The following is a 19,325-nucleotide window of genomic DNA, read 5'->3' on the forward strand; positions in this document are numbered from 1 at the left end:
GAACTTTTATATGCGTCACAATGATTGTTGCACATGCCCATCATTTGATTGTTGCATTATCGTTAACAAAAAAACACAGTTATATTAATGGTTCTGAACAATTTGTTTTTCTCATACGTAAACATAAGTAATAAACAGCAATGTTAAAAAGTTCACCAGGATATGAACTTGGTTGGTACGAGTTCAAATCTTCTGAGAAGCCCTTTGTGACTCTTGGTCATTGTTCACTAGACCAATCAAGTGTCATATCCCAGCTAACTTTTTCACTTGCTGTTTATTTCTTAATTAATTAATTGAAAATCAATTTTTCATTGATTTAAATTTTGAGTTAATCAATGATATCAAATATCAGTATAGTAAGAAGTATGAAACAATTCTTCTTTCTATGACAAAATCTCAAAATGCACGATACTTAAAATTTGACTAAAATGTCAATAAAGATCAATTTAACAATAGTATATTGTTAAGATAAGCTGACTTCTGAGTTCATTTTGCCCACTGAACACTGACTCATGTTTTAGTGTAGATTGTGTTGAATTTCCATTGGTTCCAATCTTCCTCTTCCTCTCTGGGTCATCTTTCACTATATACTAAATTTTCATTTGAAGCACAGAATATGTTGTAATTTCTTTAACCTTCACACAATTTCATATTGCAAAAATTCAATATTTCAATAGAACTTAAATCAAAGTATACATCACATTTTAAATATTATCATGTTTATATTTATACCATTCAAGATATTCTGATTAATGATATTGTTAAACTTTCTAGATGGTTTTTATAAATGTGTATTTCTGAAGTATTTGTTTTGTCTATCAAGTCATATAAACAAAATATATCTATCAAAGACTCTATTATGGTTTAAATACTCAATCAATCATATTTTGTGCTTCTAAAAATTTTAAAACAGGATATGCTTGCACAAAAATAATCATGAAATTGTCTTTACCATGTTTATTAAACATAGGTCCAATTGTAAAACAACCATTATTTTGGATTTTTGTTTTTGGGTTTTTTTTCATCGAACATTTCCACAATATTTTGGATTAGACTGAGAGAAAAGATTTGTGCAAACACAAGCAATATACCCTATGGAGAAAAATGCTGGACTGCTAAGTATATCAATCTGAAGAATATATTCTTAAATCTTAAAATATAGATTTTTTATGTTAACACAGAAGCATACAGCCACTTACTTAGCATTCAAGCATGACCCTCCACAAGTGCATGATGAAATTTCCATACCAGAATAAAGAGGATGTATATAACAATAAGAAAAGAAAACCAACCTTGAAACGCTCCCTCTTGACCAGAGAGAGACATGTTTTGTTCTCCGCTTAGATTGCTGCCTTCGTTGGATTCATCCCGCGTCCATTCATATGGAATTTCTCCTGTGTCGTCATCCCCTTCATCCTGACTGCTCAGTAGAGCTCCCTTGGCATCATCCGGAATATCCACATACATATCTAATCCACCAGTATCCGACTCCTCCACTTTGATAAAGCTTATATCAGGAGCCAGGTCTGAGGAACTTGAGGTCTCTTTACCACTACAACAAATTAACAAATTTTCTTAATAAGTTAACACCTACATAAAACCATATGTCTGAGATGCATGATTTGGAAAAAAAACAGATCATTAGCCATATATGCTTGCAAACCTAATGATCCATGCTATATAAATTCTAAAAAAACTTTTAGTACAGTTCCTAAAATATGGTCATGGAACTCAATAATTGCAAGAAATCATGACAACAGAAATCATTATATTTTTATGATGATAAGTTGCATTTTAAGTTAGCTACAATCTATACTTAGTGATTAAAATACCTTTGCTCAGATGACCCTTCGCCAGCCAAGAGTTTTTCTATATTCTGACTAGCTTGTGTGTTAGATAAATGTTGCTGAATGACTTGGCTGCTTCCACTGGCTCCTTTATTCTGAAATCTGTCCTGGGTCCGACTGTCTTGACTAGAACTTGATCCTGGACTCTGGCTAGATACTGGCTGCACTGCAGTTAAAGATCCTGGAATTGGTATGGCAGGTCTTGCTGGCGTTGGCTGTGGCATGCTTGCTGCCTGCACTGCGCTTCCAACAGCAAAAGGCTTTGGCTGAAGAGGTGGCATTTTTGGTGTGAACGTTGAGAGTGGCGGTGGGTTAATTGTCGGAGTTGAGTGAGATGGAATGGAGGCTTGTGGGCGCTTGGCTGAACTTGGGGAAAATGATGATTCTGATGTACGTGTGTGAGTTGATGGTCCTGGTGGCTGGTTTCCAAAATTAGAGAGGTCTGAATATCTCTGTTGATCCCTCCTTGTGGATTCAAATGAAACTCTGTCTGAGGATGATGATGAAGATGATGAATGAGTATCTCGTAATGGGGACTGTTCGTGTCTAGCACTTGAGGAATGTATTGAAATGTCAGCTGAAGAATTTACGGCATGAGTTCTTGAATCTCCTTCCTCAACATTAACTATTTGAATGTCAGAGTTTGCTGACATTTGACTAGTAGAGGCTACAGATATTGACTGTGATGTTCTGATTGGTGGTAATTCTGATTCTTTAGGCCATCCTTCAGAATCTCTGAGGGCTGGCTCCTTGTGAACTACTTCTAAACTGTCTTCTATGATTTCTACAACATCTGCTGAGTTATTATAGCCCTGACTCATGGTGGTCCTGTCATCCACTCGCTGTACTCTTGGTCGCTTTCCACTGGGACTCGCAGAATCAAGTGACCTCTTTATGCCCATATCTTGAGCTAGTTTCTGAAAGTCTGAGGTTCTCACATGGCGGAATTCAACACTGTCCTGGAAATTCATTTGAGGCCCACTTCCCATTTTCATTCCAGTGTTATCACTTAAGCACTTGTAGAAATCTGAGCAACACTTAACAACACTTTCAACCTGTAAAAGTTTTCCCATTTTTTCAATGTCTCTGCAGTTTTCTTCTGTAAGCGTCATGAAACCCTCATAAAGGTAGCGCAGAAACGAGATGACCGAGGATTGTTTAATGTCAGCTGCCATTCTGACTTCTAAATGAGATCCTAGAGATGCATTCTCTAGATGTTGCAGCATTGGGCAGGCTGCTATCAGTACAAGCCTGTGTGCCTTCAAAAAATAAATCAAAACAATGAAAGGATATCTCCGATACCAAATTCTACTTTCATTACGACACACTGTTTATGTTCCGGATAACAAAATTAGTGAAAAAGGAAACACAATGTATGTCTAACCTTAGTGTTGATTGAACCTGTTTTAATGACAGCATCACACAGAAGTTGATTTTTCCACATCTGGGTCAGGTAGCTCATAGTGGAACTTGAGTATATTTGATTCATGTACATCTTTTGGTAACTCATGTTGGATTTCTTTTTGGTTTACACACTTCAAGGATGTTCGGTGCTTCAAAAAGTATGGATTTCTACATAGAAAAAATAGTATATTCGTACAATGTTAGGTGCTTCAAAAGTATGGATTTCTACATAGAAAAAATAGTATATTTGTACAGCAGCTACCTCAGAAATTCTGATTTGTCTGTATACAGCTGGCACAAACAAAAAAGAGGCATTCCCTATGGTTTTCCACACATGTGAAAAACAGGTGGTATCAACAGTTTCAACAGAAAAAGTGTTACCTATGTTAAGAATGGTTTGATTTGGAATTTTGTAACCTCATTATGTTTTCTTACTAACAATACCACGTTATTTTATTTTTGAACAGATTTTTTTCTTTGAAATTTATGTATGATGACTTGCACCTATCAATGCCTTACACTACATTAAGTGTCCATGTTGTAAGAGGCATTCAATCCTAATTATTTATTTATAAACATGATAGAGACCTTTTTTTATTAAAAAAAAAAAAAAAAAAAAAAAAAAAAAAAAAATTTAACTGATGTAAGCATGCAACCCATCAATTTAAAGTTTGAAAAATCCAAAATGTAAGACACAAGGAACAGTTCTTTGAAAAGTCAAAGCTGGTCTTGAAAATTTAACAAGAGTAATGATTTACACTTTATTAAGATGATCATAATAATTTGAAAATTCATTAGTGGAACAATTGTTTCTATGATATCTTGATAAACACAAGTAATAATCACTTATTATATAGTTTTACCCTTATGTGTTCCTAATAGAATCATTCATTATTACAAGAGTGGGATAGTGAAATTCCACCGATGGGGACAAGATTCACATTCTAGGACGAGGCTGTGCCGAGTCCTTGGCCGTGAATCTTGGTCCCGAGGTGGAATTTCACTATCCCACACGAGTATATAATAAATGATTATTTTTCTTGAATTATTTCACATTAAAAAATGATGCCTGACAACTTTCTGTTATGACATTCAAAAGATAACTTTTGGTTTATCCCTCCGTGTGCTTCAAATAGTGCAAGTCAAAATGAGAGCATATGACAGTTTTTTCAATAAAAATTTGATAAATTGTATTTAACTAAGCAAAACAATTACTTAGTAAATAAAATAATCTCAATTAATCATTGTGCATATCCCTATAGCAGACGTTTGTTTACGTTTTAAAGTGGCGTAGTAATACACAGTGTAAGAGTCTTACAGTAAGACAAAAAAATCTCACACTGCTGTCTCACACTGGACAAACCGATCTCGCATCAGTGATAATGTGAGAATAATGTTTATTTCTTAAAACTGAAAAGCCCATGATTTTGCCTTCAAATTATATAAAGCAAATCTGTTTACTGCGAGCATATTTTCACAACATAAGGAGTGTTTTCATGAATGTGCTTTAATATTTATAAATACATGCTGAAGTCTTCATAAAAATCTACTTTAAGCTAAAAATTCTACATTTCATTCAAATCTTATTAATTTTTTTTATGAAATCACAACTTTTATACAATACATATGGGGACAAAACTTATTCCAGATATACAATAAGTGCATGTAAGTTGACAAAATGTGTAACTCTGTAAAAAATAACTGGTATAAACTAAACCAGCAACTCCTGTGAACCGATCGCTTTGTCTAAATGACAGGTTTCTGACAGGCAAATTTAGTGTGCAGAATATCAGATCATGATGATAAAAACAGTTATCAAAATGAAGTTAATTTTATGAAAATAATGAGGAAGTTCATTGGCCAAAATATTATAAAATTAATTCTATAGACATCTACAAAATAGAAGTAACTGATCAAACGAAGTAACATGAAAGATGGTCCAAGAAGATTTTTAAAATTGTATGTGGTTAAAGCTGCTCTACGGGACAAAACCTGTGTTGTAGAACTAACAACGGGATAGTCGACCCTGCATTACAGGCAGGTGGACTAAAATATGACATGATAAATGTGTTGTAAAATTTGGGTCATTTAAACAATTAGTTGGGAAAAACCTTCAAAATATGTGTCAATATATGACACTCAGCTGCAACTTGATCCATCAAGACTTTAATGTTCATTAATCGTGTTGTTTTCACTTTTTAAACTACACTTTGGTAGTACTGTCACACATAATGTATCATCAGGCTGCAGATGAGTTATTTCCCTTAACTTATAGACCAACATTGCGCGAATATCGAATTTTGAGGATGATTACACCCGTTTTCATTATATTTTGATGATATATTGATATATTCACAAAATGCACAAGAGGCTTATACCATTAGCATACATATTCAAGAAAACAATTTCAGCTTTTCTTCCACTTGCCGACTTGGGCATGGCGGTTCATTTCCTCCTCACCAATGTTAACGTTTTTACCCCACCTTTTAACATCAAAGCCAAAAAAAGATATATAAAATTAAATCACCACACATAAGATAATAACTGAATTCCTTTAACACGTAAATATACCTTCTTTCCAGCAGAAATTTCGAATTTTTCTGGGTCACGATTTCCTCTTTGTTCGGTCGGCCATTTGCAATCCTATTATCGCAGCATGGTCATGTGACTAGATACGTCACACATATTAGGCCCCACCGGTGAATCTGAAGGATATCGATAATCTTGACATCTTAACAATATCAAAATTATACATTTTCCAATTAAAAATAGAGAGAGACCAGATTGCTTTGAAATTGACTTTTCCATAATTTTGTGAATACTGATTATGCAAAAGAGGAGCAATATATTAAATTTCAAATTAAAAAAAAAAAACAAACAAAAAACAGAGAACTCGATCGGGACCGTACCCCCCCCCCCCCCCTCCGGCCGCAACCCCTCCCCCATTGCGAGCAAGTTTTAAGAAATCCACCCAGATTTTTTTTCCGTAGAAGCACAGATCAGATGCTATAGTTCCTCGGATAAACATGTATGGGATTTAAATAAATCTATAAAATCAAAAATTGATCAGGCACATATATACATGTGTAGTTGTGTACAGCATCAAATGGCAACCAAACACGTTAAGTAAACATTTTGTTTTACTTACCATGCATGTTGATGTGCCTCTATCGATCGATCGATCGACCGATCGAGAGAGAGAGAGAGAGAGAGAGAGAGAATATGGAGAGAGCTAGAGAGAGAGAGAGAATGTTTGTATACTAGTATTACTATAATCATATGTAGAACAAACATTAATGTACATATAACTTTACACTCATTGTAAATAATTAAAGGTCACTCAAAGATTCAGTATTGAAAGGTAATTCTAAACAACCTTAATAGGTAAACATACATGTATGTATACTTGCGACAAATATCTATTTTTAGATTTAAACTCAGTCCCAGATCTGTGTCATATAAGGTAAAAGGGAGGAGACATCTCCTTGTTTGGAAATTGACTAAATTCGATGAACAAGATTGTTTCCATTTCTGGCAGTGTTCTCAGAGATGACACGGTGTGTGGAGTATATAAGGCTGCCCGGTACCTCTATTCCAGTCAAACCAACAACTGCAAGATTAAAGCAAACCTAAGGTAAGAAATCAAATAATATAGCTACATGTATTTAATATGAGTCTTAATTCCTTTACTGTATTCGTATTTTTTTTAAATCCGGCTGTGCAAAAGTTTATCTGTTGAGCCACAAATAGTTTTTCAAATTTCAAAATCATTTTATTTTTTTAATTGATTTATTCACTTATTTATCTAATGGGTTGTATCAACATGCAATTTTTTTTTTGCACTGCAACCGAGACATTTTTTTGTCCGACTTTCCCTTTTAAAAGCTTTGATGTAATTTAATACTATATATATGCCTTCTTTTTAGAATATAACACACCAAACCAAACAATAACCATGCCTATTAACCTGGTTGAGGACGACATTGCCTGTGTTGTGATTGACAATGGGTCGGGCATGTGTAAGGCGGGCTTTGCCGGAGATGACGCCCCGCGGGCCGTGTTTCCCGCCGTCACCGGACGACCTAGATACGACGTAAGAAGGCTGTTTGAAACAAATTATGGATGCACACTTCAAATATTTATTTCATTATTGTTTTTTGTTTAATTACATTCTAAATGAAATAAACAGGATTACTATTTTAAAAAATCAATTATTTAAGTATCATGTTCAGAATAACCAAATTACTTTAAGCAATTCTAAAATGATATTTATGTATTCTTTAACAACGTTGAACAAGGATATTATTTTTATTGATCATAGATTGTAATGGCGGGAATGGGAAGCAAGGATTGTTACATTGGAGACGAGGCCCAGAGCCACCGGGGAGTCCTGTCCCTGAATTACCCAGTAGAACATGGCGTCGTCAATAACTGGGACGACATGGAGAAGATCTGGCACCACACGTTCTACAACGAACTAAGGGTGGCTCCCGAGGACCACCCAGTGCTGCTGACAGAGGCACCACTCAATCCCAAATACAACAGGGAACAAATGACGCAGGTGAACAATTTTTTTATTATTTTTTTTTTTTACTAAAGACGAATATTTGGTTTTGTTGTGGTTTCTTTATTGATATTTCTTCCATATGTTATTTACTTCCAACTCTAATATTTACAGTATTTGAGATTATGCTAGAAACTTGCTAAATTTTCATTTCAAAAATGAAATATGTTAAAGTGTAGCAATAGAATATATTGACTTCAGTGCTTTTACGCTAACTTCAATTTATTTCAACGTACAGATCATGTTCGAGACGTTCAACGTGCCCGGGTTCTACGTCAGCATCCAAGCTGTCCTCTCTCTGTACGGCGCCGGAAGAACGACAGGAATCGTGTTCGATTCGGGAGACGGCGTGTCTCACATCGTCCCCATATACGAAGGTAAATTGAAAGCAGCATTGTTCTTATATTAAAACTTAAATATAGCTGACATCTCGAATTAATTGCGAAATACAACTCATATAATGAGTACATTGTGAATGAATTTTGTTCAGGTTACGCTCTTCCACACGCTATTAAGAGAGTGGACCTAGCAGGCAGAGATCTGACCAAGTATCTACAAAGAATTCTTCATGAACGAGGATACAATTTTGTCAACTCTTGTAAGTATTTCTGCATAGTTTTGAAAATATTTATCAATAATCTATTGAAAATTTCTATTCAACAACTTTACTATTTCAGCCGAACAAGAAATCGTCCGTGACATCAAAGAAAACCTCTGTTACGTTGCTATGGATTTTGAACAAGAACTCTGTGCCTCTGCACAATCCTCCGCACTGGAAAAATCTTATGAACTTCCGGACGGTCAAGTGATCACCATTGGCAACGAGCGTTTCCGATGTCCGGAAGTGCTGTTCCAGCCATCCTTTACAGGTACGTGGCCAGGTCTTTTATAGATATTGAGCTTTTTGCTTTAATATAGCATATTTTCGATTATAGGTAACCAAAACAATAGAAGATTTTATGCTCAGTTGTTTTTTTACATGAAATATAAGTGACAGTAATAAAAAAGAATTAAGTATGGTTTCTCTTACAGGTCTAGAAGCGAGTGGAATACACGAACAGATCCACAACTCCATCATGGCGTGCGACATTGACATCAGAAGAGACATGTACAGTAACATCGTGCTGTCAGGGGGCTCCACCATGTTTCCGGGGATCAAGGACAGACTAGCCAAGGAGGTCACGGCCGTTTCCCCCAGTTCAATGAAGGTCAAGATCAGCGCCGCGCCAGAGCGGAAATACTCAGTGTGGATCGGTGGATCTATTCTAGGTTCTCTGTCCACTTTCCAACAGATGTGGATCACCAAACAGGAGTACGACGAATGTGGACCAGGAATAGTGCACAGGAAATGCTTTTGACATTAATATAAAAGTAACTAATAGGTACATGATCTTATAGGAATGAACTTTAAAAAGGAATAAGGTATGAATGTGAGGGTATACGGTTTTTGTTCCGGAATCACTGCAAACAGGCTTCACATTTCCTATTCTCAGTGTTATACTCTCCAAGATGGAACGGGTCCGAACACTTCAAGGGAAAATTACTGGCTAGTGTCATATGTACTATGTTGGTGGTGCAAACCAGTATTGATATATATCGACCATTTCTTTCTAAGTATATTCATATTGTATATTGTAAATGCATGCAAAGATCATGTATATATTTATTCATATTTTCTCGTACATGTGTACATATATTGGCAGTCCGTCATAACACCATTGACTTTTTCATCACTTTTCCATCACTTTTCATAAAAGAAAAATGGCCAAAGGTGTTTGCAATATAATAGTTATTTCACATATTCATATATATTTACATTGTATATATGTTTTTGTGTATTGATATCATTTATATGATTGTGTATATCATGAAATAAATAATTACTTCATAAAATTAAAACAATTTTTCCTTTTTGATAAAGAATATTCCACCTGCACTATGGTTTGAAAAAATCGGACTAGGCATAATACAACTTGTTTATTATTTGGTTGAAGGTATTTTTTTTATTAGGAGAAAAATATCTAACGTCAGGTGTTTATGTCTCACGTATCAGTCGATAATACCGATGCATGATACAGAGTCAGCATTTACATGTATACGTACTATATCTTTTTCATGTTCATCATCGAGAAAAAATGATTGGTTTACATTGTTCGAAAAATGAACCATATAAGCCTAGGAATAAATAAAGAAGGTTATATGAATCATAAAAAATTAGTTTATAAAATAAATAAGATTGTAATATAAGCCATTGTCTTCTCAAGCCTCGGTACGGTGTTCGCCTAGCGCTTTCCAGATGGGAGGGGATCGATGCCGTGGTTTCCAACAATGAATATATGTATATAAGCAGAACATGCAAATATTAAATAAAATGAAATAAAAAGCATCTATTGAATAACATTTAGATAAGGATTATTCAAGTGCGGGCGATTGCGAATGAAAAAAAGTATATTTTGAGTAATATTTACACTTCCTTGGACAATAAACCGATTTATTTCAACTAGAGACAATGTAAAAGCGAGAAATAAAGTTTTTGTTTTTTTATTAAATGTATTGTTATCTCGTTTTTTATTTAACAGAAACTACTATCTTACTTTTAAACAATTAAACGTCTTACGAAAAAGTCAATGATGTTTGAATACTAAAATAACAATCGCATCCATAATAAACGTATTTTAATTATTCTGATATAACAATTTTAAATTCGATATTTGTCATATATATTTATATAAAGGCATTTTATTTATCACATTATCCAGCTTTTCAAAAGCCAGAGGTGTAAGCGAGTGTTGAGCGTTTGGATCAAAGGTGCTAGCTATAGCGACCCAAAGGTTGTTGGTTGAAGCAACACCGTGGTCACCTTGGAAACAGAGGATACATATACCTAAAACGTGACGTGTAGATAATGTTACGTTGTATCAGTCAGTGTTTGGAAGTCAACTACGTTGTTGCCCTATTACATATTACCGAAGCACACAGATTAGTAGCAATATTATAAGTTTACAAACAAGCAATTTCGTACTTTTTTTTTTGTTGGCGACGTTTCATTAGTACAGCAGACTCTATATTGATATGTATACATTCAAAGATCATTACGTCAGCAATGTCGGCCTTGGAATAAGTTTGAAAAGTGAAATGAGGACATTTCATAGAAGGTTAACTAAACAGCTGTTCCATGCATGGTTTGATTTTTAATTTTTTTTTTTACAGAAATTGCAAAACATGCAGAATAATGCACCAGACGCAAACGAAAATATTTTGAAAAAGCGTGTTTATGAAGATTTACATAAATGATTTGACTTTAGGTTTTCCTCGAAACGCAATATTTACCGCTAACTGCAAATAATGTGAATGTTTTTAAATCAAGTTCCATGCACCCCCTCCTCTGAAAACAAGAAGCGTAGAATTTTCTTTAAAAATACAATGTCTGGATTAATATTTAAATTTTTTTTACTCCAAATAATTTGTAAATAATTTAAACAAACATCCTTGACACGGACATCATGTACATCGTATCCATCTATCGTTTGATTCTACACATCTATCGAATCAAATAATCTTAAGTCAGAATTGTATCACAATCTGGCTCCATGCATCAGTTATCAGTTGCTACATGTGTTTTTAAATCTGGCTTCATGCATCAGTTATCAGTTGCTACACGTGTTTTTAAATCTGGCTCAATGCATCAGTTTCTACATGTTTAGTCTAAGCATACCCCCTTACAAAACAGAAGCGTAGACATTTTTAAATAATACAATGTTTGGATTTGTCTTTAGTTTTTACTCGGAATGATTCGTCCAAAAAAAAAATAACAAACAGCCTTGTACATTTAAACCATGTACATCGTGTCAATCTAACTATCGAATCAAATAATTAATCTAAAGTCAGACTTGTATCACAGCAGTTATTTGTCCCTTTATCGAATAAATAAGAGCGAAAGCACATAGTTGGTAAATACTGTAAACTTTTAACAGTCTCCTACTGCATTCAAAATATTCAATAAAACATAAAACCTCTACAAAAAGGGGGCATCCAGAACATTTAGCACTATGCGAATACATGTACATAACATGTACAGCTGTACAGAGAGAGAGAGAGAGAGAGAGAGAGAGAGAGAGAGAGAGAGAGAGAGAGAGAGAGAGAGAGAGAGAGAGAGAGAGAGATATTAAAATATCAAACGGAACAAAATGATCATTTATTTGATTATATCATATAATTTAAGTGACTCAAACGGTCCAATATTTGACTGCTATTTTTAAACATCCGAAGTATACACACATTTGTATATATGTATTAAAGCTCCCCTAATATCTAATTTTAGATTTAAACTCAGTCATATAAACTGTGTCATATAAGGTAAAAGGGAGGAGACATCTCCTTGTTTGGAAATTGACTAAGTTCTTTCCATTTCTGGCAGTGTTCTCAGAGATGACACGGTGGGTAGAGTATATAAGGCTGCCCGGTACCTCTATTCCAGTCAAACCAACAACTGCAAGACTAAAGCGAACCTGAGGTAAGAAACGATTTTGAAATAATAAAAAAAAAAAACCAATGAATCAACGTCGCCAACATTCAATTTTTATAGCTTGTGCTATTTTTTCCCCTGAGAAACGTGCATTAATCTTAGTCTTTTGGACGAATTAAAATCGCAGCAATGTTTAACATGTACTTATGTAGGTTTCCGTTCGAGTTTCTAAATAAACTCACGCACGTAGCATAGTTTTTGAAAGTAGGGGTGAGGAAGAGGAACAGATTTATCCCTAACCTTGACGAGCATACAAATTTTAAAAAATAAATTTAAAAATTCGCAATTTTTCAAAATCATAATCTGTGGGGGAGCGAATGGTAGGAGAGAACATCAAAATTCGATTTTAAGGATAATTTTTAAAATTTTCCTATTTTCCTTTAAATGCTCCCAAAAAGTGAGGCTGGGGGTGGCCTCGTGTTAGCTATGTGTTAAAGTAGGTGAAAGGTTGGGGTGAAGGCAGCCCCCTCCCTTATACTTCCTTGCTTCAAATTTTCTCCATACTCTCAATGTTTCATTACCTTTCAGAAACAAATTTCGGTAACCAAACCAAACAATAACCATGCCTATTAACCTGGTTGAGGACGACATTGCCTGTGTTGTGATTGACAATGGGTCGGGCATGTGTAAGGCAGGCTTTGCCGGAGATGACGCCCCGCGGGCCGTGTTTCCCGCCGTCACCGGACGACCGAGATACGACGTAAGACAGCTGTTTTCTTGACAAGTCAATTTTATTCAATATCTTATTTTTAAAAATAAGTCTTCATCTAGAATACATTGTAACTAGATTCATTCTTTTCTATAGAAAACATTCCTATGACTTCTAGATATTATTGCATATAAACCCGTTTACTAGCTTTGCGTATAAATAAAAATATGTCAATAGATAAAATACTTGTAAAAGTGCACATATGTACATTTCATAGTAAACGTAATTTTCATTTATAGATTGTAATGGCGGGAATGGGAGGCAAGGATTGCTACATACATGTAGGAGACGAGGCCCAGAGCCACCGGGGAGTCCTGTCCCTGAATTACCCAGTAGAACATGGCGTCGTCAATAACTGGGACGACATGGAGAAGATCTGGCACCACACGTTCTACAACGAACTAAGGGTGGCTCCCGAAGACCACCCGGTGCTGCTGACTGAGGCACCACTCAATCCCAAATACAACAGGGAACAAATGACGCAGGTGAACATTTTTTTTTATTATTTTTTTTTTTACTAAAGACGAATATTTGGTTTTGTTGTGGTTTCTTTATTGATATTTCTTCCAAATGTTATTTACTTCCAACTCTAATATTTACAGTATTTGAGATTATGCTAGAAACTTGCTAAATTTTCATTTCAAAAAGAAAATATGTTAAAGTGTAGCAATAGAATATATTGCCTTCAGTGCTTTTACGCTAACTTCAATTTATTTCAACGTACAGATCATGTTCGAGACGTTCAACGTGCCCGGGTTCTACGTCAGCATCCAAGCTGTCCTCTCTCTGTACGGCGCCGGAAGAACGACAGGAATCGTGTTCGATTCAGGAGACGGTGTGTCTCACATCGTCCCTATATACGAAGGTAAATCGAAAGCAGCATTGCTCTCATATTCAAACATTGATATAGATGATACATTGAATTGTTAAATCAATAATTAATACATTGTCTATAAAATTGAATAAACGAATTGATTATTTGATCAGGCTACGCTCTTCCACACGCTATTAAGAGAGTGGACCTAGCCGGCAGAGATCTGACCAAGTATCTACAAAGGATTCTTCATGAACGAGGATACAATTTTGTCAACTCTTGTAAGAATTTCAACTACTGCACTTTTGAAAAAAAGGTGATACATTTTTTAATAGAAATGCTAATGGAAACACATTTGCTTGACTATTTCAGCCGAACAAGAAATCGTCCGTGACATCAAAGAAAACCTCTGTTACGTTGCTATGGATTTTGAACAAGAACTCTGTGCCTCTGCGCAATCCTCCGCACTGGAAAAATCTTACGAACTTCCGGACGGTCAAGTGATCACCATTGGAAACGAGCGTTTCCGATGTCCGGAAGTGCTGTTCCAGCCATCCTTTACAGGTAGGTGGCCAGATTCTAGATCTTTTATAGAGATTGGGCATTTTGAATTAATATAGCATATTTTCGATAATAGGTAACAAAACCAATAGAAGATTTTATCCTCAATGGTTTTTTTTACATGAAATATAGGCGACAGTAAAATAAGATTTTAAACATGGTTTCCTTTACAGGTCTAGAAGCGAGCGGAATACACAAACAGATCCACAACTCCATCATGGCGTGCGACATTGACATCAGAAGAAACATGTACAGTAACATCGTGTTGTCAGGGGGCTCCACCATGTTTCCGGGGATCAAGGACAGACTAGCCAAAGAGGTCACGGCTGTCTCTCCCAGTTCAATGAAGGTCAAGATCAGCGCCGCGCCAGAGCGGAAATACTCAGTGTGGATCGGCGGATCTATTCTAGGTTCTCTGTCCACTTTCCAACAAATGTGGATCACCAAACAGGAGTACGACGAATGTGGACCAGGAATAGTGCACAGGAAATGCTTTTGACACTAATATAAAAGTAACTACATGTAGGTACAAGATCTTATAGGAATGAACTTTAAGAAGGAATAAAGTATGGATGTGAGGGTATACGGTTTTTGTTCGGGAATCAACGTAAACAGCTGGTTCCACATTTCCTATTTTCAGTGTTATACACTCCGAGACGGAACGGGACCGAACACTTCAAGGGAAAATTACGAGATCGTGTCGTATGTACAATGTTGGTGGCGCAAACCAGTATACCGACCATTTCTTTCTGGGTATATGCATGTTGTATATTACAAATGCATGCAAAGATCATGTATTTATCTCATACGTGTGGTGTATATTACCCGTGTGATAAACCTTTGCTATATCACACGGGTGATGCTATATCAAATACTTCCGGTCGGAACTACTTTTGACACAGCCCCTCGCTTCAACGCTTCAGTGACCTATTTTCGAAGATTTGCTAGTACTTTCAACATAACTATATCTACTACAAAAATTAATATAAAATTGATTTGTCAAAGATTTAAATTACAAATATGAAGGAAAACACATAACTGCGTAGCACAGGCGTCGGAACCGGGGGGCTATTGTGAGTGGGGGGGGGGGGGTGTGGTCCCCCCACACCTTTTTTGCAAAGTTATTCATAACCGTAACCACAAGACCCTTTTTTCTTGTTTGTCAAGATTTTTGATAAATTTAGCCCACTTCCAACTTTCAATTTGCTTTGTGAAGTTTATAAAACTACAAATTACGTTAACTATCAAGGAGTTCATCCTAACGACGCGGTGAAAACAGAGCGCTCTGGTTGTGATTATATACAAGAACTTACCGAAATAATGTTTCATGAGACTGTTATTCCACCACCAGTAAGCATCCTTATTCACTATTTTCAATTTTGAATCATTAGGCTATAGTGTTTGTTTTATTAAACATTATGCATCAACAACTGTTCCTCGTTAAGATCGTTCGAGTCAATTCAAACTAACGAGCATTCGCAACTTTGTGTATGTCAACAAACTTGATTATTCAAGTCTTCTAATCGGAATTTCCATTTAATCAAGTGAATAAGCTCTAAGAAAAATTATCTAGAGCTAAAAAAAATTATTTTAAGGTTTATTTCAGTGAAACTTTACATTAAAATAGTTAGATTTATCTCAGGAATGACGTACTAAATTGTATTGCGCAAGGTCACAATAGCCGCATAACACAACGTTGCATCATCGTTTTTAACCTTTGAAAAAAAACCCAATTTGGGTCACACAAGGGACTGTCTCAAAAGCTTCATAATATAAATCAAATTGTATGAGATAAATAGAACATCTATAATTGTGTGATTTTATATTTGCTTTATCCAACTCGTTGAAATGGTTATATTCGCTCGGCAAGCCTCGCGAATATATACACCATTTCAACTCGTTGGATAAAGCAAATATAAAATCACACAATATATAGATATCCTCTATATATCTAATCATATTTTCTCGTACATGTGTACATATTTTGGCAATCCATTATGACGCTATGACACCATTAATGTTTTCATCAATTTTCATCAAAAAATGTCCATGGGTGTTTGCAATATAATAGTTATTCCACAAATTCATATATATTTTGATGCAGTTTTTGTTTATTGATTTTATTCATTTGATTGCATATATATCATGAAATAAATAATTGCATACTATTTGAACAGTATTTCCTTTTTGATAGAAAATCATATTCTAGCACTAAGGTTTGAAAACATCGGGCTGAGCATATTACACCTTGTGCATTATTAGGTAGAAGGTTATTATACATTTTTTCATTATGAGAAAAAATTATCTAACGCCAGGTGCTTGTATCTCCTGTATCAGTCGATAATACCGATGATACAGAGTCTGACATTCATTCAACGTTCACAGTATTAACGTATACGTACTATGTCTATTTCATATTCACCATTGAGTGCATTAAGTGTATAATTAATGTAAAAAGACTAATTATGTTCGTTCGATAAATGAACCTTACAAGCCTAGGAATGAAAAAAAAATTATGGATCGTAAAGAAAATTCTTTGAAATTTTAATAAGATTGTAATAAAAGCCATTGTCTTCTCAAGCCTCGGTACGGAGGCCGTGTAGGGCTTTCCAGATGGGATGGGATTGCAGTGGTTTCCGACAATGAATACATGCATAAGCATAACATGCATAAATAAAATGAAATAAAAAGCATATATTGAATAACATCTAGATAAGAGTGATTAAAGTGTTGGTAACTGTAAATGAAAAAAAATAATTAAAACAATCAAATGTATTTAGCAGTATCTTTTTATTGATATTTACACTTTCCCGGCCAATAAACTGATATATTTCAGCCACAGACGATATAAAAGCGTGAATTAAAGTTTTTATATAGAATGTATTATGTTAACTAACATTAGTTTTCAACAGAAACTGCAAACTTACTGTTAAACAATTATAAATGTCTGACGAAAAACATCATTACACATATTTAAATACATAAAAAACAAACGCATCCATAAAAAACGTATTTTGATATCTCAGTATGACAGTTTTTAATTCTATATATGGCACGCATATACATAAATGCATTTAATTTATCACAACACACTTGTAACTGTTCAAAAGCCAGAGATGAAGGCAAGTGTGGAGCGCTTGGATCATAGGACTAGGTGATAGGCCAGCGACCCAAAGGTTGCTTGTTGAAGCACCACCGTGGTCACTTTGGAATCAGATGTTACATAAGACGTGACGTGTAGATAACGTTACGGCGCATTAGTGAGTGTTTGGAAGTCGTCTTCATTGCCTATCTAGATTATTACCCGGTTATAAATTACAGAAGCATACAGAATAGTAGCAAGGTTATTAGTTTACAAACTACGAAAGCCGAGAAGGGTCATTCGAGATTCGAGATTCCAAATACGAGATTCGATATACGAGATTCAAGATTCGAAATTCAAGATTCGAAATTCAAGATTCAATATCTAAATTAACCAATCAAATCATGGATCTGAAACCTGTATCCTAGCAACATCAAACTGTTTTAAATAAAGATCATTCGTACATGCTCTTTCCTACAAATAAATGTCTTAATAGCTTTTATATAGTGGTTATGGAATGGTTAAATTAACATTGATGAATTAACCCCACACAGTATAAACAATTAAATTAGAAATAACACTGTTGGCTTTGCGAATCGAAGTGGTTTTGTTTGCCCTGTACGTATTTCCCCCCGAGCAATTTTAACCCGAAGTGTATTTGCCCCAACTGTGTAAAAATCGACTCGCGAAGAAAGATCTGTTTAATCTAAATAATTAAAACTGAGTGTGGTTTTAGCTATGAAACGAAACTCAATGAAATAATCGACATTTCAAAATATAGGTTATGATCAAGTTTTAAACCATAGAAGATATAATGATTTACAACCTCAACGACATTAATCCAGATAAGAATAGTGTATTGTAGGGTATGGCAATGCCATTGTCGATATGAGAGAGAGAGAGAGAGAGAGAGAGAGAGAGAGAGAGAGAGAGAGAGAGAGATTAAACAGAGCAGAATTATCATTTAATTGATTATATCATATAATTTGATAATCTAAATTATATAAGTGACTTAAACGGTCCAATATTTGACTGCTATTTTTAAACATCCCGAAGTATACAAACAGTTGTTTATATGTATTAAAGCTCCTCTGTACATTTATACCTAATATCTATTTTTAGATTTAAACTCAGTCAGATAAACATATAAGGTAAAAGTAATATAAGTAAGACTCATTATAAGTTGTTTACTCAAGAAAAGGAAAAAAATTGTATTTATTAATAATTCCGTATGATGTGATAATATCTCAATGATTTGTTTATAATCATAGTACTAGTGTATGACTGTATGCATACATAAAAACGATAAGTAATGCTTATATTTATTGGTGAAACAAGACAGACTATTTATATTTAGATTATTTAGATACATGTACTAATCTTCATGCGCGGATCTAGAAAGGAGGGGGTCAGGGGATCTGGACCCCGTCCTCGGGAAAATTGGAGCTTATTAAATTTACATAGTAAAATTATTTAAAATTAGCCTAGGACCCCCTACAGAAAAAATAGCTACGCTTATGAAGTTCTCTACCATAACCGCATTTTTACACAAAAGGGGTGAAAAAACCCAGGTTTTAAACTATTACTGGTGGTGAAATACCCCAGGGTTCAAACGCATCAGGTGGAAATGCACCAGGGCAAACAAAATCACTTAGATCCGCGAAGCACACTGCATTATTACTAGTCTACTTAAATATTCTGTGTTAAAGTAAATACAAATAATTATTTAGTTAGGTAGGGAGAAGTGAGCATTTATTTGTATATAAGAGCATGTACGGATGATTTTTATTAAGAAAACAGCAGTTATACTCATCCCTTT

At 34.9% G+C, this 19,325-nt stretch overlaps 2 protein-coding genes across 34 annotated transcripts in view; one reads left to right on the plus strand and one right to left on the minus strand.

Moving 5' to 3' along the window:
* Positions 1–5,980, minus strand: part of LOC105334027 (Krueppel-like factor 8) — a 38,229-nt gene extending 32,249 nt beyond the window's left edge. For all 33 annotated transcript variants that reach the window (XM_034465470.2, XM_034465540.2, XM_034465485.2 and 30 more), the window contains exons 1-4: positions 5,823–5,980; positions 3,232–3,419; positions 1,833–3,106; positions 1,293–1,552 (exon numbers count right to left, since the gene is read on the minus strand). In XM_034465470.2, the coding sequence (XP_034321361.2) occupies positions 1,293–1,552; positions 1,833–3,106; positions 3,232–3,357 (1,660 nt within the window). In that variant the 5' untranslated portion in view covers positions 3,358–3,419; positions 5,823–5,980. The remainder of the gene's footprint in view (positions 1–1,292; positions 1,553–1,832; positions 3,107–3,231; positions 3,420–5,822) is intronic.
* A 706-nt stretch (positions 5,981–6,686) lies between these two features.
* LOC105328443 (uncharacterized) lies at positions 6,687–15,485 on the plus strand. The gene is made up of 14 exons (XM_066085253.1): positions 6,687–6,885; positions 7,178–7,344; positions 7,573–7,812; positions 8,054–8,192; positions 8,306–8,413; positions 8,493–8,684; positions 8,848–9,169; positions 12,233–12,328; positions 12,887–13,040; positions 13,289–13,534; positions 13,776–13,914; positions 14,037–14,144; positions 14,236–14,427; positions 14,598–15,485. Exons 2-14 carry the CDS (start codon positions 7,207–7,209, stop codon positions 14,921–14,923), a joined length of 2,400 nt encoding a protein of 799 aa, XP_065941325.1. The 5' UTR covers positions 6,687–6,885; positions 7,178–7,206; the 3' UTR covers positions 14,924–15,485.
* The last annotated feature ends 3,840 nt before the right edge of the window (positions 15,486–19,325 follow it).

Source organism: Magallana gigas, chromosome 5 (genome assembly GCF_963853765.1).
Source record: "Magallana gigas chromosome 5, xbMagGiga1.1, whole genome shotgun sequence".
Classification (NCBI taxonomy): Eukaryota; Metazoa; Mollusca; class Bivalvia; order Ostreida; family Ostreidae; genus Magallana; species Magallana gigas.